Source organism: Ochotona curzoniae, unplaced genomic scaffold (assembly GCF_017591425.1).
Source record: "Ochotona curzoniae isolate NIBS_2020 unplaced genomic scaffold, NIBS_Ocur_1.0 contig_1, whole genome shotgun sequence".
NCBI classification, from domain to species: domain Eukaryota; kingdom Metazoa; phylum Chordata; class Mammalia; order Lagomorpha; family Ochotonidae; genus Ochotona; species Ochotona curzoniae.
In genome coordinates, this window is record NW_024464918.1 from 2,298,349 (window position 1) to 2,319,150 (window position 20,802).

At 57.6% G+C, this 20,802-nt stretch overlaps 1 protein-coding gene across 5 annotated transcripts in view; it reads left to right on the forward strand.

Moving 5' to 3' along the window:
• Positions 1–20,042, forward strand: part of NRG2 (neuregulin 2) — a 170,592-nt gene extending 150,550 nt beyond the window's left edge. Inside the window, exons 4-11 of one of the 5 annotated variants that reach the window (XM_040975679.1) lie at positions 1,040–1,160; positions 6,253–6,329; positions 10,796–10,819; positions 13,807–13,909; positions 15,709–15,832; positions 16,123–16,250; positions 16,698–16,925; positions 18,627–20,042. In XM_040975679.1, coding sequence (XP_040831613.1) covers positions 1,040–1,160; positions 6,253–6,329; positions 10,796–10,819; positions 13,807–13,909; positions 15,709–15,832; positions 16,123–16,250; positions 16,698–16,925; positions 18,627–19,380 — 1,559 coding nt within the window. In that variant the 3' untranslated portion in view covers positions 19,381–20,042. Of the gene's footprint in view, positions 1–1,039; positions 1,161–6,252; positions 6,330–6,698; positions 6,758–10,795; positions 10,820–13,806; positions 13,910–15,708; positions 15,833–16,122; positions 16,251–16,697; positions 16,926–18,626 lie in introns of all 5 variants that reach the window. The other 4 variants (XM_040975727.1, XM_040975798.1, XM_040975885.1 and 1 more) reach the window with 4 other exon arrangements.
• The last annotated feature ends 760 nt before the right edge of the window (positions 20,043–20,802 follow it).

Consider the following 20,802-nt stretch of genomic DNA (forward strand, 5'->3'; position numbering starts at 1 on the left):
CCCACACGTCTAAACACTGTGGGCGCCAAGCGCCTACCCCTCACTATTGCCTCCCACCTCCCCACCCTTGCTGAGGGGTGACATGGAGACCCCTGGAGCCCCTGGAGCCCCAGGAGCCCAGGAGCTGGGGCCAGTCAAGGCCACTACTAGCAGGAGTAGGGGGAGTTAGCCACCCCTTTCTAAATGCCACCACCTGGGGTACTCTCTTCCAAGTGACATTTGGGGCAAGAACTTTCCAGAAAGCATCACCGATGGGGGAGCAGAGCTCAAAACCAGGTTTACAATCTGGGTTAGCAGCTCTGCATACTACCCCTTCTGCTCTCACTCCTCACATCCCAGCGGCATCCCCTCCTTGGCCGAGCCCTTGTCTCCTCCCCAGCACAACCTGAAGTTGTGACTGATGCCTGAGCAGTGGGTTCAAGGCCCATAAGCCCCCTCCACAGGCTACAGCTGCCTGGGCATGGGAGGCCAGGGGACCTTGGATGCTCAGAGACACAGAAAAAAATGCCCTCTGCAACCTTGCTGCAGCCAGTCCAACACCTGAGAGAAAGGGGGTGGGGAGTGGAAGCTGGGGTGCTGCCCATCTCTCTCCAGCCCTTAGAAGGGGTCAGTGCGTGAAACCTGCTGTTCCCTAAGGCCCCACTCTTTGCAGCCACTCCCTGGTCGGCTGTGAGAGTCCACAGTGTGAATGGGTGTCTCTGACTCTCACCTGCACCACTTCCTGCCCCTTGCCGCTCAACAGCTTGTACACCTGCAGTGGCACCCTAAGAAAAGGAGAGCAGGAAAGGGGCAGAGAGGCAGTTCCTTCTGTCCCCATGTGCTCTCTGTCCGGTTTCTGGAGGCTGGCACACAGCAGGGGTGTGGGGGGCTCACACTGGATGGAGCTCTTAGAAGCCCCTTCCCCACCCCTCCCCCTCTTTCCTGCATTGCTGCTCAGCCACAAACTTTGAGTAGTGGCACAAAAAGCCACAAAGGTGGTGCCCCAGGGACCCAGAGAAGGTGGCTGTGGGTCACCAGCATGTGTCTCTCCTACCCTCAGTGAGCACCACTCTGTCTTCATGGTCGGGGCATGCCCGGAAGTGCAACGAGACAGCCAAGTCCTACTGCGTCAATGGAGGCGTCTGCTACTACATCGAAGGCATCAACCAGCTCTCCTGCAAGTAAGTGACTGGTGGGTGCGGGCCTGGGGCAGAAGCGGGCTGCAAGACGCTGGGGCACAAGATGAGGGCTCTAGACAAAGCGGGCTTCAGGCCACTGGCAGGGGTTTCCAAGGGCTATAGCCAGGAGTTCCGCCTACTTCCTAGTCCTTTCTGTAGCAAAAAGAGATATGCATGTTCTAAGGGGCACCAGGATTCCTGCAGTGCCTTCCCCATTCTGTCACCTGTGGCCCCACTTTCTCCAACATCCTAGGGAGATGGAGCTGTTAGCCTATGCCCTAGGCACTGGGTGGTATCTCCCTGTGTCCCATGCTCCACTCCCCTTCCCTTCCCATCCCTGCTCCCAGCAGTTCTCCCAACATTGTTCCCAGGCTCAAGCAGAGCCTTTGGTAGTTGAGGGTCTTTCTCCTTGCAGTCTTCAGGGGAGTGGAAGGGTCTGCTCTGCTGGACACCCCCATTCAGATGTGCCCTGGGGTGCAGCCCCAGCTCCCATGCCCCTAGCCTGCTCACCAGGGTGAGAGGCATCTCCCAATGGGGAGGTCAGCGCAGCCCCAGCAGAAGTTCCAAACCGCACCCCCATTCCCCCTCCTCCAGCAAACAGGGCAGGCAGGAACGTGGTGGTCAGGAGGAGTTTGCTCAGGCCCAGGAGGATCTCCGAGGAAGCTAGGCCCCCAGTGGCCCTTGGCAAGTCCTCTGGCTGGTGTGTGAAGAATGGAGGGAGCTGGGGGAGGGCAGCACAGATGAGCCAAGTTGTGGGGAAAGCTAGGGTGGGGGTGGCCCAGTGAATAGTTTTGGTCCAAAGCACCTAGGCAGAGGCCACCAGAGTAGGGGGCTTGACCTCTGATCTCCCACTCTGACCTCCAAATCTGCTTGCACCTCCCAGCTGCAGCCCTCCCAGGAATGGGTGACTGGTGAGGAGGCCAGGGCTTTGGCAAGGCCCCCTTCCTTGCCCCGTGGCTACCAGAGGCCACCTCCTTCACACTCACCCTCAGTGCCGAGGGCCGAACCGTGGCTTGGGCCCCCACTAGCCTCCTGGGCTGACTCCTTCCCCAACCCAACCTTCACCTGCTGCCCTCCCCAGCCGCCCTGCAGGGACAGGGACAACACCTGAGCAGCAGCAGGTCCTCCGCAGAAGTCCTCAGCCATGATAAATCCCTCTCCACCAGCCACCCCTCCCTCAAGAGGCTGACAGAGTCACAGCCCCTGATGCACAGCTAGAACTGTTAGGGACATACCTACAGGAGATGACCCCCACTGTCCTCAATCCCTGACTCACCAGGCTTTTCCTCCTCCTGCCTCTTCACCCCAAACCTCAAAAGCATCCAGCAGTGGGGCAGTAAACCGAGCCCTGGCTCCAGACAGGCAAAGCCCCAGGCAGACAAGGCCCCAGCCCGTCAGGACAGGTGCCAGGGCTGAGGGGTATGATGAGAGCCCATGGGTCCAGTGCCAGAGCTCAGTGTAGGAAAGGGAGTAATGGGCTATCAGGGTACCCAGAGGACCCTGCCAACCAAGCTAATTCCCCTACCTCCTCCCCAGAGTCCTGGGTTATGTCCCAGTCGATCTGAGAGGAACAGAGGACACAAGCCTGAGCCATTGCAGATGGTGCCCTGGCTGCCCTCCCTCACCAGGACCACCGGGCTCCACTGCTTAGAATGTGACCTTGGCCCCCAGAGCTGGCCCCTCCCCTTCCCAGTTGCCCTAAGTGTGCCCCGATCGGGGCACCTGGATGATCCCCTGATCCAACGATCAGCCCGCACAGGCCAAGTCGATCCCTGGCAGGTGCTATAAGCTGTGCTGGAGAAGGGCAGGGGGCGGGAGGGCAGGGCAGAGCCAAGAGGTCATCCTGGGGGTGGGCGAGCGGGGAGGGAAGGGGGGCAGGGCAGGCCTCTTGGGGTTCCTGATGACACCTGAACAGAATGGGAAGGAAAGAATTTAGCAAACGGAACTCACGTCTACCATTTGTGCTGTTTGTTTACTTTTTATTTTGATTTTTTTGCATTTCCGCTTAGCTTGGATAATGAAACTACTCTGGTCAGTTTCATTCCGGTTTCTATACAAGTCAGTTTTCCTTCCTGGTTTTCTTACACTTGTTGTGTATTGGTTCAGGACCCCGCAGGCAGTGTTGGGAAGCAGGCACCCTCCGGCCAAAAGACACAGTGTCACTGATACTGAATTTTGTTCTACCAAAGAACACTTAGGGGAATTTGAAAATGGGGGACCAAATCAAGGTGACTGTCCCCTGTCTGGGCCAGACAGGGGGTTCTGCCTTCCTCTTGCTGCTTTCTCCTCTTCTCTCCGTGTGTTTGTTGAGCACGGTTGGTGCGTGACTCTTGGGGACTGGTTCAGGGGATGATGACAGAACAAGACTCTCCACAGCCCTGTGCACATACCGGTAGCATGCTTTCCCCCACCCCATTGCTCATCCTCCTCCCCCTGCCCTCCACCCCATCTGCCTGCTTGTCCTCACCACACATCTCTACCCTCTCCCTCCAGGGGCTTGGGCCCACCTCATTCTCCATCCTCCCCTCCCTGGGTGAGGGCCACACACATGGCATTATCCCCAGGCTACCAAAAGCAGAAGCTGAGGCCCAGGAGACGGGGTGGGGAAAGGGGAAGGCAGACGCCCTGCTCCCTCTGTTGCCACAGATGCAGCCCACGAGCTCTCCTGTCTGTCCCATCACCCTGCTCTTCTCCAGCGCTGGGACACACCTTCCCGGCGGGAGAGCTGAAAGGCTGGCAGCAGATTGGTCCTCTGTGCCCCTGGCCCTCCAGCGATCCACCCCTGCTGCAATGGAAACCAGCCACCTGCCATGCCCCCATCTGAGTTCAGACTCCCATCCTGGCACTAGGCTCTGGCCTCCAGCCCTTCGTCATGGGCTAGCTTAGCGAGGCATTGCTTCAGCCACCCCGAGCGCTCTCTAAGGAAGCCCCAGACTTCACAGGTAATTTAACAGTGAGAATCACGAGTGCCCAGGAGTTCCCAGAACAGCAAGTGCCCCACAGCCCAGCAGACTCCAGCCCCTCAGCCCTGCACTGACAGTGCCTACCCAAGACCTTTGCTTTCACCCCACCAGTGAGGAATCCACTTTCTTGGAACAGGAAGGGTGGCATTACTCCAGAGATTACATTTGTGCTGTGGTCACTGGTGTCCCCTGTGACTGTGCAAGTTGGTGGCCAAGGAAGATGTGAGGTTGCAGGCAAGCTAGCCCAGGCTGAGTATGGGACCAGGGGCACAGGTATGACCACTATCTTTGGGCTCACGGGACAACAGCCTTGCTTACCAGCAGTGGGAATAAAGTTACCCTCTGTCCACCTGCCCCTGCACTCCCTTGTTTCTCACACACACACACATATACAATGTGTTAACACATGAATATGCACACTTAGGTATACACACATATACTCTCACATATAAACTCATATACACAGTCATGTATCTAAATGCACACACATGCATAAATACACACTCATGCATACACATACACTCACTCAGAGCAACACACACATGGTGTTCCCTGCTTCCCAGCAGATCCCTTTTGTTCCTCGTAGAGTCTAAAAGTCATTCCAGTGACTTCCGGGATCTTCATCTTCCAGCCGCCAAGGTCCTTCTGTCCAGGAAATCCTCTCTCCCTCCCCGGGCCAGCCCCATCCCAAGTGAACATCAGCTTCCAACAGCTGAGCCTGGCTGGAGCCAGTGAGGAAGCCTTGGCCACTACATTCATTTTCCTGGGCTGGGCTAGGGACAAGTGCCAGGGACCGAGGAAGGAGGTGTTGACAAGGGCTGCTGCAAGCAACCAGCTCAGCAGAGGGCTATGCTTCAACGTACTCGGACACCTGTCCAAGTCCAGAGGAGGGCCAGCTGCAGCTCAGCACGTGCCCAAGGCCAGGGCTCCCCGGGGTTGCTGTGCACAGGTTCCTGCTGATAGTGGTGCTGCTGTCACCTCATCTGCAAGGCCAATACAGACCTGGTTCTGAGGTGGGCGATGTGAGGATGAGGCCTGCTGGCCCTGCCCTCCAGCTCCTCTTCACTTACGTGACCTTGCTGGCGTGCCAAGAAGAGCACAGGGTCAGCAAGTCTCCCTGAAACCTGCAAGATGGGGACTCGCTTGAGGGCAAGGTACAGGGGTAGCCAGAAAATAAAAGGCAGTGGGCCACGGGGCTAAGGACAGGGTCAGGGAGATGGTGAAGAGGGCCTGCCTTGCAGCAGTGAGGGAGCCCCCAGGGAGAGTGAGGTGCAGGACAGTCATGGGCCAGGGCAGGGTTCCCAGGATCTCCCCTGCAGACACCACCTCCCCTGCCCCTGGTGGCAGGAAGGCCCACTTTGGGAGGCTGGTACTTGCAGCTCCTCTTGGGCTTCCCCTTGCTTCTATCCTCCCCCAAGCTTTCCCCACACCCCTGCTATACTTGGGCAGTCCTCCCCCAACTGGGCTCCACTTCTGTGGTCAGATGTGCTTGGGGCATACCAGAGTCCAGCATTCATCCTGTGACCTCAACTGTGGCCTTTGGTAGGCCAATGGCTACATAGTTGTGCAGAGCTCTGGGACTGGATGCCCTAAATAGATGTGGCCACAGAACACTCCTAAGAGAACAGATACCACAGCTCCTAGCTGGCTCTTGTCATGGACATGCAGCCTGGGCACAGCACCACCAGGCTCCTCTGAGCTCTCCAGGACCGCCCAGGGCCCAGGAGAGCCTCTTGCAGGAGCCCAAGGGGTGCCTTCCAAGCTTGCTGTGGCTCCTGGTCGCTCCCTGCCTGTAGGCTGCCTGACCCTGCAGAGGACTGCCGCTCTGGTTTCTCATGGCAACAACAGAGCAGTCAGCCAGCTACCCCCATCTCCCTGACCCCACCTTCCTAAGTCATCGTCCTCCCTGCACTCCCCAGATCTGCCCTCCCCACAGAGCCACATGTGTTAGAGATCGGTGAGGCGGTTCCTGAGCCCTCCACCCAGTCCCGACTCCAGCCCCTTCAGTGACAAGCGTGACCCCAAGTGCCTGACTTGGTTTTTCTCATTCATCACTGTGCGCTTGATTTCTGACCTTAGCCTCGCGGGTGATGCCAGTTTGTTCTGTGATTTTTCCCCTTTTCCTTCTCCAGATGTCCAAACGGATTCTTCGGACAGAGATGTTTGGAGAAACTGCCTTTGCGATTGTACATGCCAGATCCTAAGCAAAGTATGTTTGAAGATACAAACACAAGTCCCTGCTCCTTAGGAAGCTTCCGCTGCAGCCCCCCAATGTAGGGCCTAGGGCCAGGGGTGTTGGTTGTTTTGATCTTTGGCTGTTTTTGTTTCTCTTCCTTTTCTTCTTTTTTTGTATTTTGATTTGTTTTTGATTTTTGTTTTGTTTTGCTTTTTCATTTTTGGCCTAATCCTTGGGTTTAAAGTTCAGGGCTACAGGTAAGGGGCAGAGTGGCCAGGCCAGTGCAAATGGTAACAGTGGTGAGGAACCCAGCTGGTGCTGGCAGGAGCCCGTGCTGGGGTGTGGCGAGGCCTGTGGCTTGCTATCCTGGCTCTCTCTTTCTGGTTTTCTTTCTTTTGGTAGGTGTCCTGTGGGATACACCGGGGACAGGTGTCAGCAGTTCGCAATGGTCAACTTCTCCAGTATGTCTCTTTCTTCTTCTCTTCCCTGGTGACTGGCAGTCCCCTCTGTGGGAGGGATATGGCCTTGCCCAGCAAGCTGGGGATGGCAGGGCAGTAAGGAGTTTCCTGGGCTCCTCACAGTCCTTGGGGCCCCTGCAAGCCAGAGCAGAGGAGCCCGAGACACCCCTGGGATCCCCACCACCTTATACCACCATCCTGCCTGGACACGGTGGTGTGGAGCTCCAGCAGCCTGGCCACGCAGAGTGAGAGCTTCCCTGCCTCCAAAGGCTGCTTGAGGGCATCAGGCTGCTAATGGGGCTGGGCATGAGTGTGTGCACATGTGTGCGCTGTGTTCAAGAGGGAGACAGGTCCTAGGAAAAGCTGTCTTGCGGTCTGGCTTGCGTGGGTTTATTTGCTTTTAGGTCTGGGGACCTGAGTGTGGAGGAAAGGGAGTGGATGGAGAGCAGGAGCCTGGGCCGTGATTGCCTTGGGTGCCAGTGTCAGTCACTCGGCTGTGGGGCTCGAAGAGCACTGCAGTGCCCAGCTGGGAGAAGGAAGAATCATTTCGAACTGAGTCCCTAAGGAGATCTCATTCCCTCCTTTCTCTCACTTGGGAAGTTGGAGCTTTCTGGTTTGTCCCATCTGCTTTGAAAGAACAAAGGGAAAAAATTTGAGCCAAGATGCAACCTCATGGGTTAAATTAAGGATTTTATTTGGAGCATAAGAGCAGTTCCTTCCAACTCCACCAGGTGGAGGTAGAGCAAAAAACTGCTCACTGGCCTCTGGGTCGGCCCACCTGGCTCCTCCTACCCTCCTCACCCAGCACAGAGAACCAGGCTCCTGCGCCACCTACCCACCTCCTCCATCTTTCCAGGGAGAGCATCTGGGACCCAAGAGCAGTTAGGAGCCAGTATGCCAGGTGATACTCGGATGCTGGAGGGCGGAACTGTGAGACACGCCAAAGGTGGCACCCAGGCTAGACTGTGTTTTAGGACAGTCCTTGGCAAGAAGGCATCCTGGGGTTTGAAGTTTCAGGGCTGGAGAAAGGAGCCTTCCAAGGCTCCCCTCAGACCAGAGCACAATAGCCAAGAAATTCTCTTCCCATTCCAACCAATTAGAAGCCCCCCGGCATACAGGCTGATGGGTCTTGCCCCAAGCTGTCTGCACAGAAAGTGGGAGGCAGTGTCCCTCTAGCAACTACTGGATAGGCAGGCTGCAAGCAGGATACAACAGAATTTTGCTGAACCCAGGCTCTAGGAGAATTTCCAAGTCCGTTCCAGCCAGCAGGCAGGAGGGAACTCAGAGCAGAGCAGCCAAGCCCAATCATGGGCCAGGTGAAGGGGGTGGGGTGCTCCGCAGCCGAGAGCATCCTGGGCTGTGGGAATGTTGTGAACGGGAAGCCCCAGCCCAGCCGCACTCTGAAGCACAGGCTGCTGTCCAAGACCGCACTGCCAGCTGGGCTGCTTCAGCTCTCAGCTCAGATCTGCTGCGAGAGTCAGCAGGGCCCCAGGAGTCCCAGAACACGACTGCGAGTGCAGCCCGGGCTTCTTGCCTTGGGTCCTTGGCTTTCTGTAGAGGATGGCCACACTTTCCACACTTCATCTCCAGCAGGCAGGGTGAAGTGTCAGCTGAAGTGTCTGGGCTGTGGGTTCTGAAAGTGGATTGGTTTTCTCATCTACGAAGTGGGGCTTAGCAGAGGGCCTGCCCTATGTGTAAGGGTGCAAGCCAGACCTGACAACCCCCAGCATGCCCGGGCCAAGGCTTAGACCTTCACCCATTGTCTGCTTAGCACCCTCACACAGACCAAGTTAGCTGAGGCAGTGGTGACAACAGTTCTTTCCAACTGCTGCACTCCACTGGCAGCCCCAGTACTTGAACCCTGGGACTCCAAGCTTGCCCATCTGTGCACTCTTATGAGAATGAGCTTGCACATGCTCATAATGGCACATTCATCCCTGCCTCCTCCTTATCCAGGTCTCTGTGACCATGTATCATAACACACATCAAGGATGAGGAGCTGCATGTTGGGTAAGCCTGGTCCTGGGCACTCCAGCATCAGGGGAGTAGCAGCAGTCGAGGCCAAGGGCCACTCAGAACCCCAAGGCTGCCCTCCTATTTCCTGGCCACATCCTCTTACCTCACAGGTCATGTCGGCTACCACGGGAACACTTGACTGTCCTTGGCACTGTCCTTGGCTGCAAGCAGCAGGCCTTTCAGAGGAATGACACAGGAAACTCCACAAGAGCTTTGGGAGCCCTGCCCATGTGGCCACTGTCCTCAGGAATGGCCAGGCAGGCCTGCCCCAAGAACTCAGTGGTGAGAATGGCCATAATTTAGCCCCAAAGACCCAAAATAGGGCCTCCAGCCTCCCTCAGCATCTCATCTGCTGTACGGTCATCCTTAGGAAGGTGTCCTAGCCACCACTGGGCCTGGCTTCCTCAGCTGCTACAATCACCTTGTCTCAAAGTGGGGCCCAGAGCTCGCAGCGTCACAGGTGCTAAGGCCAAGCCAGGCTGCTCTCAGGGGAGCATGGTCAGGTATGGAAACAGTGCATGCTCTTGGAAAACCTTCCAAGTTAATGCCCCAGGAGTCCCTGGATTTGGCCATTTGTGCACTTGGCACAGCCCACCAGCCTTGGTAGGCCCCAGAGAGCAGTGCACAGACTGTCCTACACACAGAAGGCCACAAACAAACCAGACATCCAAGAGTTCACCACTCCCCCAGCTTTGGGTTCCACAGGTGTGTGGAGGGCAGCATCTGGTCAAGAGACTAGCATTTTACTGTGTGGTCTCCATTTGGCACCAGGGTCCAACCCTACACCCTGCAGCTCAGAGCCATGGCCATACTCCCCCCACCCTCTGCAACTGCTATCCAGAAGCCAAGGGCGCCTGGAGGCATATAACATACGGGATTTCCTGCTGACCACCCTATGCTCAGACCCAATGTCAGGCCCTTTCCAGATGTAGCCGAGCTGACTGCATGTGCAGGAGCTGACTGCGTGTGCAGAAGCTGGCTGGCAGGAGCAGGGCCCTGCTGTCCTGGTCTGCCCCCCATCCTCTGCTGGGCACAGACACATTTGTAGGATGAGGTCTTAAGCACTGCATGCAGCAAGTGTGGGACACCACAACACAGGGCCTGCAAGCAGGGCCTGGCTGCTGCAAGAGAATGGGGTGGCGGGAGGAGGGTGGTGAGCTTTTGCAAAACACTGCTGAGATTTCTGGGCTTCCATCCCAGAGCCTGTCTCCCGGGGTCTGGAGGATTTTGACGCACAGCCAAGTCCATAAGCCTCCCTAGAGCCCACAGCCAAGTCTGATCTCATGTCACAGATAACAGACTGAGCCTGGGATAGGCTGGGCACCTCACAGAGTGGCACAGCAGGTCAGCAGCAGAGCTGTTGTCTCCAGCCCCTAAACGGCATGCAGGTTCACTGCACAGAACCCTGGAATCCCATGTCCCTAACTTGATCACTTCCAAGATGGTCCACTATGACTGATGAAGGAGCTTGGAGTCTCACAAGTGAACCCACTCTAGTCGAAGTTGCAGGTTGAGCTTTTTAGTAGGAAAATCAGTCGCAGACCTGTAGCCTTCTTGAGTATTGGAGGTATCAGAGAGAGGAGGGGCCTGCTGCCTGGAGCCTCTCACCCAGGAGATGGACAAGCCAGCCAGGGTGTGTGACCTCGGGCACCTGTCTGAACAGAACAGAGGGGCACTTTGTGGAAGCGAGGAGTAGGATAAGCCCTCTCTAGGGGGCCAGAGTGCTGGGAGGAGAAGGGGAATCCTGGGAACCCCTCACCCCACTCACCCTTTCCTCCCAAGGAACATTTGCCACCCGACTTTGCGCCTCTGCCTCCCCCCGACTACTAATGCACAGCTCCTCTCTGAACCCTGCCTTTCCCTGTGCCCCTGGAGGCTCTCAGAGCTTGGGGGCCAGGGAGGGTTCAGGACTAACCTACTCTCACCTCACAGCTGCCTGCCGCTGTCCCAAGAGTCCTGACCAACGTTTCTCTCTCTCTCTCCTCCCCCTCCACCCTTCCCTGTCTCCTCTTTCTGAACTGCCAGAGCACCTTGGATTTGAACTGAAGGGTACGGAACGCCTGTATGTCACCCTGCACCCAGCCCTGTCCTCCCCACAGCCTCCAACATCCCGTGTCCTGGAGGTTTGGTTTCCTTTCCAAACAATGGAAAAGGGAGGAACCTCCCACACTTCCCCCAGGCCCCATGAAGATGTGTAGGCTAACCAGGGTGATGGGGACAGAGGAGCTCACGAAGAATAGGGTGCACAGGATGCAGACAGTGTCCCCCTGGGTGTGGTCCTGCCCCTCAGGTGCCTCAAACAGGATAGCTGAGCAGACAAGGGCTGGGCACCAGGAGGCCCAGTGTCAGCTACAAGCCTTGGGCAGAAAGACATCCCTTTGCCCTTGACTACAGCCTCCTTCCTTCTCCCATTTCGCTTCCATTGCCTCTCATTCTGCTCCCAGCTGGTACCTTCCTGTCTGCCTCTGTCCCTGCCTTGTATCTCTGCGTCAGGCTTGGCCACATGCTTGAAGCTGTCATTTCTTCCAGGACCTGCCCACAGGATGGCATGGACTAGCAGGGATCTGGGTTGGGCTGGCCTCGGCTGCCTGCCTCTTGTCCCTGGCTTAGACACAGGCCCCCCCCCCCATGCCCTGGAAGGGAATTTGCAGGGCTGGTAATGCTCTACCTCTAGCTTGGTTGTGGCATCTGACAGAAGAGGGGCAGGGGCCCCTGTGTGCTGGGAGCCCAACATGGTGCAGAGCCTGCAGGTATGGAAGGGCTGCTGTCGTGGTAGGGGTGGGGAGGCACCCTGTGCTGAAGCACCTGTGAGCCCTACTAACTGCAGCAGAGCAAGAGAGGCGGCCATATGCCATGTGGTCATGCAAGGCTGGGGGAGGGGGGAGTTAGCAAGGGGGTGTGCTCACATGTGTTGTTGGGAATAGAAATATGTATGCTTTTTTGCTAGGTATTGGGCACGATGCATGTGCACAGAAGGGACACTTGCACTTCTGTGCAGGGGCTTGTGTGTGCAAAGAGTAGTGTGTAGTTAGGCAGGGGTTCGTGTCTTCAGGGAGGGTGGTCTGCACACATCCACAGTGCAGCAGACCCACTAGGCACAGCCCCCAGCTCCAAGCATTCACATTCCAGAGCTATTCAGATAACAGGAATGCAGCGACTGCAGTGGCAGAGACCACTTATCCCCTAATGGGCTAAAACCTAGTGAGAAATAGCCAGCCCCCCAAAACTCCCAAGGAGGAAGCTCAACTACAAATAGGGGCACAGCAAGTGCAGAGACATCAGCAACTCTGAGCATGGGGGTCTGGGCTGAGGCTCACAGAGGCCATCTGGAGGAAGGGCCAGGACCAGGACACAAGAGGCTTCAGTCTCTGCAGTGGGAAGCCATTGTGAGTCTTCAAGCTTAGAACTAAATGCTCCACTTCGTGGCTGTCAGTAGACACAGCCCTGGATGGACAAAAGCCCCAGCCTGGGGACTGAGCAGGGAGGAACGGAAGCAGTAAGACCAGCAGAAAGTGAGCATCCCGATATGAGAAGCTTTGTTTGGGACCCAGGAGCTGTGGCTGGATCAGATGTTAGGAAAGGCAGAATCAGGAGCAACTACAGGCTTTGAGAAGCACACAAGAAAAACTGGAAGGAGAGGTGCAGAGAGGATGGGAACTGGGGATCCTGCGTGGCCCTGACCTGTGGTATACAAACATGGAACCTAGGGAGAAGTGACACTAGGGGACAAAAGAGTGAGTGATTTAAAGTCCAAGCCTAGTGTGGTCAGCAAGGGAGGCAGGGCAAGTGGGCAGGAAGCCGCAACTGAATCTGAGACAGGTCAGCCCACTGAGGAGCACCTCAAGGGGCTCCCAGGACAGTAGACCCCCAAGGGGAGGAGCCAGCTGAGAGGGAGGCAGTGACCGCAGGACTTGGTGCCATGGAAGTTGCTGGTGTCACAACTCGAACTCCCTGAGGAGTGACAGATACTGGAAAGGACTGAGGAGCAGAGGGCTGAAGGCCGCAGAGTGGAGCCTGGCCGTAGGGCTGAGGTACCCAGCCACTGGCTGGGGTTCCTGGCTGTGTGCCAGTGCATGTGAATGTGACTAATGCTGGTGATGAAGAGTGTGCACTGTCACATGTGCAAGGGAGTCTCTGCCCATGGGTCTGGGGGGCTATGCCGCTGGGTGTTTGCTGCTGTGGATCCCTGGGCCACAGCAGTGGCCTCAAGTCCCAGAGATTAGGGACATTTCCCAGGCTCCCCTGGTGGAAGGCAAGGCCAGCCACTGGCTGCAAGGGCAGGCCCTGGGCTACAGCCCTGCCATTGTTAGTACAGTCACCATCTCCTCCTCTTCCTCCTGCTGTCTCTGCTTTAGAAGGGTGGGGCAGGGAAAGTGCATGGCCAGGCCTCTTTGAGAGCTGAGGTGCAACCTAGCTGTTTGCCAGCAAGGCAAGGGCTGGGACACCACTGCCCGGCTTTTTACAGCAGATAGGAGGCTGCAGCAGCCAGGACATGACCCTGAGTAGGCTGAAGGGTGAAACAGGCCTTTCTCCTCACAGGGGGCTTGGACTACTGCATCCCAGTGCCTGCCCTGGGCAGCCCTCCTGCACCCAGCCTCCGGGCTGATGTTTAAGCTCCTTGCTTCCTTCTCATGGAAGTAGGAGATGGTTAGGCCCACCACTGCCTAGGTCTGCACTGTCACTGCCTTGAAAGGCAGTGCCCCCAGGCACCCAGGTTTTTGCAGCTGCTACGCTGAGGCAGGACCAGGTAGGGTACTGGCCAGGCTGGGTGCCTCACCTCCCATTCTGTGATCTTGGAAGCTCCTCCTCCATTCCATCTCTTCCCACCCCCTGCATTTTCCACTCATGTGTTCTGAGCAGGCATGAGGCTGCAAAGATGAACTTGGATAGTTAGGGGTGGCAGAACCCTATGTGGGAAGGGGAGGCTTTGCAGGGAAAGGAATGGGAAGGCACTGTGCCCCAACTCCAGCCATCTCTGCACCAACCCCTAGGCTCTACCCACACCCATGCCCCTCACACGAGCCCTGCCCCTGCAGAAGCTGAGGAGCTGTACCAGAAGAGGGTCTTGACCATCACAGGCATCTGCGTGGCGCTGCTGGTCGTGGGCATCGTCTGCGTGGTAGCCTACTGCAAGACCAAGTGAGTGCCGGCCACACAACTGGGGGAAGTCCCGAGACTGGGAGCACATACCCTCCACAGAGGGTCAGGGACGCCTACCCCTGATCACTGTACTTGGGAAGAAGGCAAGTTGGGTTCAAATTTCAACTCTGCCATTTGTTGAATGACCTCTCTGCATGGGAGCTCAAACCACAGCACACAGCCAGCCCTGCTGTCCTCTGGAGCAGGTGCCCTTAGCTGCCAGTCAGGTTCTGCGGGTGCTGCAAGTAAAAGCTTCACACCCAAGGACCGACAGACATTTGGAAAGGTACTGCCCAGCCCTGGATCAGAAGTGATTGATACAGAAGCAGAGAAAAAAGTGTGAGGGGGAAGGAGATTGGCTGGAGGGAACGGGACGCAGGTGGCGCGGGTGGGAGAGTACAGGCTGGTAGACAGACACGGCCAAGGCTGAGCTGTGTGCCCAGAGCAGGAGCCATCCATCCTACCTGGAGCAAAGGGGTGGGCTCAGCAGAAAAGGGGAGTCTTGAAAAGAAAGCCAGGTGCCAAACGCAGCATGGGAGCTTGAAAACCAAGCCAGAGAGTTTGAGTTTACCCTGCAGGCGATGGGGAGCCAATGCAGGCTGCAGACATCAGCAGCCCCTCATGGGCTGAACCTGCATCAGGCCTCTTGCTGGCCTTGCTTGGGATGAGACCAGGATCACGGAGGCCAGAGTGGGTTGAGCAGGGAGTTAAGCCCAGGGGAAAAAGATCTGGCCCAAGAGGAAAGACTAAGTCTGAGAATAGGGGGACAAGCCCCACTCTGACCCTGCTGCATGTACTGTTTCCACACACTTTCACACATGGTCTGTAGGCAGGTGGGTGCTGTGCAGGCACTTGACTGTGCATGCAGCCCAGTGTCACAAGAAAGACAGCTCCTCTCAGCTGGAGGCAGCCTTGGGCTGGGTGCTGTGAGGTGAGGAGTTAGCAGGTGCACAGGCCCAGAGGCCAGACAGTACAAGGCTCAGGGTAGGGCAGGGTGAAGGGTGTCAAACAAGCCCTCCCAGAATGCAGCGCGGTGGGACACAAGGGGACACAGGCAGAGATAGGAGCAATGTGGTTAGAGAGCCGCTGGGTGTCCCACACTAAGGGCCCCAGCTCTGCCCCTCAGCCCTCCAGAGCCCTTCACTCACAGGCTCCAGTTCAGTGCTTCGTGAAAGGCAGAGGGGCAGAGGTAGAAAGCACAAGAATCTTCCAGGTGCTGCTTCACTCCCACATGACCGCATGGGCACCCCTGGGCCAGACTGAAGCCAAGAGCAGGAGCCTAAGTGTTTGGCTGTCATCTGCTGCCTCCCAGGAACATTATTAGCAGGGAAGTACAGAATAACCCAGACTCCAGCCAGCACTCCAGTGTGGGATACAGGCTTTCCAAATCCACTGCACCTCAACCCCAGCCCCTATGTCTTTACTTACATGTTTATCAGCTGTCTCCCTGCAGTCACTGCTGGGAAACAGGATCTGGCACACAGGAGAGTCAAGCAACACATGAGTGACAAGGACAGGGGGGAGGCAGGCCTGTGGTTGAGTACCTTATATCCACTTAACCATCAGTAGTCACTGCATGAGGAAATGACCCCTCCATTCTACAGATCAGGAAAGTGGGACAGAGAACTCTAACTTTCTCAGGGTCACAGAACTAAATAGCAGTGGTGTTCTCACACCCACCCAAGGTGCTGCTGGGCTGGGGTATGCAGGGCACAAGGCAGGCGAGATGGGTTCTGACCCAAGTGAGAGTATGTTCCTGGAGGAGCAACTGTGTACTCACCCATCCTTACCCTGTGCAGGAAGCAGCGGAAGCAGATGCAAAACCACATCCGGCAGAACATGTGTCCAGCCCACCAGAACCGCAGCTTAGCCAATGGGCCCAGCCACCCCCGGCTGGACCCTGAAGAGATCCAGATGGCAGATGTGAGTGGCGCTTCCCAGCCCCCTGAGCCCTCGCCACCAGCCACGCTCCCTGCAAGGGCAGGCCAGTACCACAGCCAGCTAAAATCAGCCTTTGTGCTGGGCACAGCACCACGTGGTGGCCAGCTTCATGCTGCCCACTTCCCTGGGAAGTATGGGATCTCCCGCAATCGGGTCACCGCCCCCCAGGAGCCCACCTCACCTGAGTGTCATCATCTCCCCACCAATGCAGCAGCCAGCCTGCAGTCCAGGGGCCCTGCCCACTGACTCTGGTCACGTTGTGTCTGTTGCAGTTCATCTCCAAGAACGTGCCCGCCACAGATCACGTCATCCCAAGGGAAACTGAGACCACCTTCTCCGGGAGCCACTCCTGTTCTCCTTCTCACCACTGCTCCACAGCCACACCCACCTCCAGCCACAGGTGGGCCCCAGCAAGGCCCCTGACACCTGTAGACTCCTATACTTCGCCATAAAACGCGTCCTCCTCAACCCTCAGAGCCACTTGCCACTCTGTCTGCTGAGACTGGTCCCTGATAGCACTCACCTCAGCCTTCTCTGCAAGCTGGCCAGGAGATGAGGGACCTGTTCCTGCAGACACTTGGTCCCTTCCTTCCTGGGGAGCCCTATGCATCAGACTGGGCTCCCCCTGTTGGTCACTGTGCCCGGCTCCTAACAAAAGCAGCAAATGACCGCAGTGTGGGGTGGGCAGGGGCTCTGGGGCAAGACTGGTGGCAGAGAAGGGAAGGCCCTTCACACCTCGCAGACCTCCTGTGAGCACAAGGGTGGGCCATTGAGGTGCCACACACAGGCCAGGGTAGAAGACCTCCCCACTGCTGACCCTTCACCTTACCCCATCTGGCTTTCCCAGACACGAGAGCCACACGTGGAGCCTGGAACGCTCTGAGAGCCTGACGTCTGACTCCCAGTCGGGCATCATGCTGTCATCAGTGGGCACTAGCAAGTGCAACAGCCCTGCATGTGTGGAAGCCCGGGCCCGGCGGGCAGCAGCCTACAACCTGGAGGAGCGGCGCAGGGCCACCGTGCCACCCTACCATGACTCCGTGGACTCCCTGCGGGACTCCCCACACAGTGAGAGGTCAGTCCTACCCCCCCACCATGCAGACCCTCCGACACACTCCCAAGAACATCGTCTCCATTCTTCCAATGTCAGTCAGGGTCTCAAGGGGCCACCAACTAAGCATGCCATGCTGCAGCCACAGCTGGCCACCGTGCTACTCAGGATGCCTTCGGGAGTAGGAGGGGATGACATCACTAAGTGCACCAGAACTTCCAGAAGCAACAGAGGCACTGCCGCACCAGAACACGTCATCTCCCTGGCCCAGAGTCGCCTGGAACATAAAGACCCCATGCAGGATTTGGGGTAGAAGTGGAGGCAGTCTGCAGCCTGGCCGGTGCAGAACCTTCAGGAGGCAGGAACCATCAGAGCCCGACAGAATCAGCCACAGGAGTCGAGTCCCCAAGCCACAACTGTCCTAAGAACAAGGAAACTGCTTCCCCGGCTTCAAGCCAGGAGTCCCAGGGAGCAGGCCCTCACTTGGCTCTGTCCTTTGGCTGCAAGGGGAATGGCAGGTGCAGTTCCCTGCTCGTGATGAGCTACTTGCAGCATTCAGGAGGTGCTGGGCACCACATCACCAGCAGTCTGGGCAGCAGCCTTTCCGACCAGCCCAGTCGCCTAGAACTGGTAGTCCCAGCTGTGGAAGGGAACCCACCACCTGCTATGCATGAGTCCAGTGAAGGCCACCTAAGATCACAGGCACAAACCTCCCCAGCTCCTGTTCTTACTAACCAAGGCAACTTCTGGGGTGATGCAGGGGTAAGAGGCAGGACAGGCCCAGGAAATACTGTGCCTGCAGAGGCCTTAAGGACATGGCTGCTGAGTCAAGAACCTGCAGCTGGCTGGGCACGGAGAGTAGCATGGCCTGATCCAGCTATCTGGGACCAGAGAGAGGAGCACCCTGTGCCCAGTGAAGACACAGCAAGGGCCTCCTCAAGCTCTGCCTTGAAAGGCCACTCTGCGAAAGGCAGGCTGAGGGGCAGATCAGAGTGGGGTGAAGATGAGAACAGCGTGAATAAGGAGACCTAGGGTGTGGCAACCTTAGTGGTTAATTACATCTAAATGTAGGAGAGGGAAGAGAGACGTAGTTCAGCAGGAATCAGTGGGGACCTTTGGCAGCTTCCAGGGAGCAGTGAGGTGCCAGGCTGAGCCATGTACAGAAGGCCTGGACAGGGGGTAGGGGTGGCCCCTGCTCCATGGGTGCACCCAAAGGGGTGGAGGCAAATGGAAAGGAACAGGTCCCTGAGACCCAGGCTGGAGAAACTAGGGGTCTTCAGCATCACAGGGGGCCCTTTGACAGGGTCTTGGGGTCTGCCAGCCCTGGGCTGAGGACCATGTGCTGAAGTGAGCAGTGCCTCCTGCAGGCAACTCTGGCTTCAGTCTAAGACCAGCTCCCTCCTGGAAGCCAGCAGGCTTTGGGAGGAGTCCCCCCTACAGGGGCGTCAAACCCCAGCTTGTCCACTCCTGGCTGGGGACACCAGAAGTCAGGCACTGTTCTCAGCCTAACTCCTGCGCACCTGGGACCAGTCCAAGGTAAGCCTCTTATAGAACTGCAGAAGTCCTTGTGCCTCTGCAGATAAAACGCCCCAGCTTCTCCACCCACTGGGCTACCACACCTTTCCTCTAACAGAGAAGACTGCCCCAACACTCTCACAGGCAGGATCTGGGAAAAAAGGTTACTTTGGGGGGGACCCAGCCTCACACCTCTGCCTCTCCCTACAGGTACGTGTCAGCCCTGACAACGCCTGCACGCCTGTCACCCGTGGACTTCCACTACTCGCTGGCCACACAGGTGCCCACTTTCGAAATCACATCCCCCAACTCGGCGCATGCTGTGTCGCTGCCACCTGCCGCACCCATCAACTACCGCCTGGCCGAGCAACAGCCGCTCCTGTGGCACCCGGCGCCACCGGGTCCCGGCCCGGGTCCCGGCCCCAGCGCGGACATGCAGCGCAGCTATGACAGTTACTACTACCCGCCCGCCGCGGCGGGGCCCGGGCCACGGCGCGGGGCCTGCGCGTTAGGCGGCAGCCTGGGCAGCTTGCCGGCCAGCCCCTTCCGCATCCCCGAGGACGACGAATACGAGACCACGCAGGAGTGCGTGCCCGCGCCCCCGCCGCCCCGAGCCCGCGGCGCGTCCCGCAGGACGTCGGCGGGGCCCCGGCGTTGGCGCCGCTCGCGCCTCAACGGGCTGGCGGCGCAGCGTGCGCGCGCGGCGCGGGACTCGCTGTCGCTGAGCAGCGGCTCCGGCGGCTCGGCCTCGGACGAGGACGCGGACGGGGCGCTGGCGGCCGAGAGCACCCCGTTCCTCGGCCTGCGCGCCGCGCACGACGCGCTGCGCTCGGACTCGCCGCCGCTGTGCCCGGCGGCCGACAGCAGGACTTACTACTCCCTGGACAGCCACAGCACGCGGGCCAGCAGCAGACACAGCCGTGGGCCGCCCACGCGCGCCAAGCAGGACTCGGGGCCGCTCTAGGGGCCGCATCACCCCCTCGGCCTTACCTGCCCCACTGTCTATGGAGAAGCTAGACCACCAACTGGAGAAAAGGAGGGGGAAGAAAAAAGAAAAATATTTTTATTTTCTATAAAAGGAAAAAAAAGTATAACAAAATGTTTTATTTTCATTTTAGCAAAAATTGTCTTATAATACTAGATAACGGCAAAGACGTTTTTATAGGGAAACTATTTATATGTAACATCCTGATTTACAGCTTCAGAAAAAAAAAGAAACAACAAAAAAAAAGAGATGGGCCAATTTTTTTGACTCTTTACTAGAAACCTATATTGTGGTGCCTTTTGCTATCGGCTAATCTGGGGCTCCTGCAGTCTGGGTTGCCGATTTGGGAGGGGGCCCTGTAGGATCCCCAGCCGGCAGGGGTGCGAGACAGCAGGCAAGGGGAGAACGGGTTCTTCCCTGGTGGGCAGGAGGGAGGGGAAGGGGGTACACAGGCGCCTCAACCTGTGCCCAGCAGGATCTGCAGTCCGGGACCCCAAGGCAGGGAGCATGAGGGGCGGCAGGGCCAGTGACTTCTGGAGGGAGAGGAAGGTTCCAACAGCAACCCCAATGGGGAGAGGGCCCTGGCTCCTCACGGCTGCCAGGGGAGGCGGTGAGCCGGGGTGAGCCAGGGTCTCCTCAACAGCCCGCAGAGTCCCCCACACCCCCGGCGTGGCTCCTGCAGCCCCTTCGTTTACAGGCCCTCTTTTCTATTTTCCGCCTGCATGCCCTTTGCATTTCAGACGCTAGATTGGCTGCATGGTCACGCTGGGACCAAGACTGAGTCACCTTTTTAGCAATAAAGGAACATGCAACCCTCTCACAGCCCCTCCTCACCCACCACAGGACCCTCCCTTCCCCACCACACCTGTGACTTCCAACCCCTTCCAGAACAGCTCACTCACCTCCACAACTGAGTCCACTGCTAATTTGTCAAAAAAGGTCATTGTTATATTAAATTCCAAGCAGAAACAAATGGGAACTCTGCCCTGAGATGTCTGAACACCTGACTGTTGACACTTGAACATTTTTATATTATAAATAAAATTAAAAACAACTCCTGCTTGACTGTGTGTGCCTAGCCCCTGGTGAAGAAAGACAGAGGTCAGCATGCAGACTGCAGAATGCCAGGGCCGTCCTGGGACGAAAGCACCCTCTAATCTCCCAAGCCCCATCCAGTTCCCAGGACAAGTGCCAACCCTCCTCACTCACCCGGGCACAGTTGCTAGGTGTCCTCCCTGGCTGCAAGGGAACCTGGCCAAGGCACTGACGCAAACTGCTCTGCCTCAAACCCAGGCCCAGAACTCTGCCCCACTTCCTGCCCCAGAGCTGCCGAGCCCATGAGGCAGCCAGTTCCGGGCCCAGGTGAGAGAGGGCAGGGGCTGCGGGACTGGCACTGGGCAG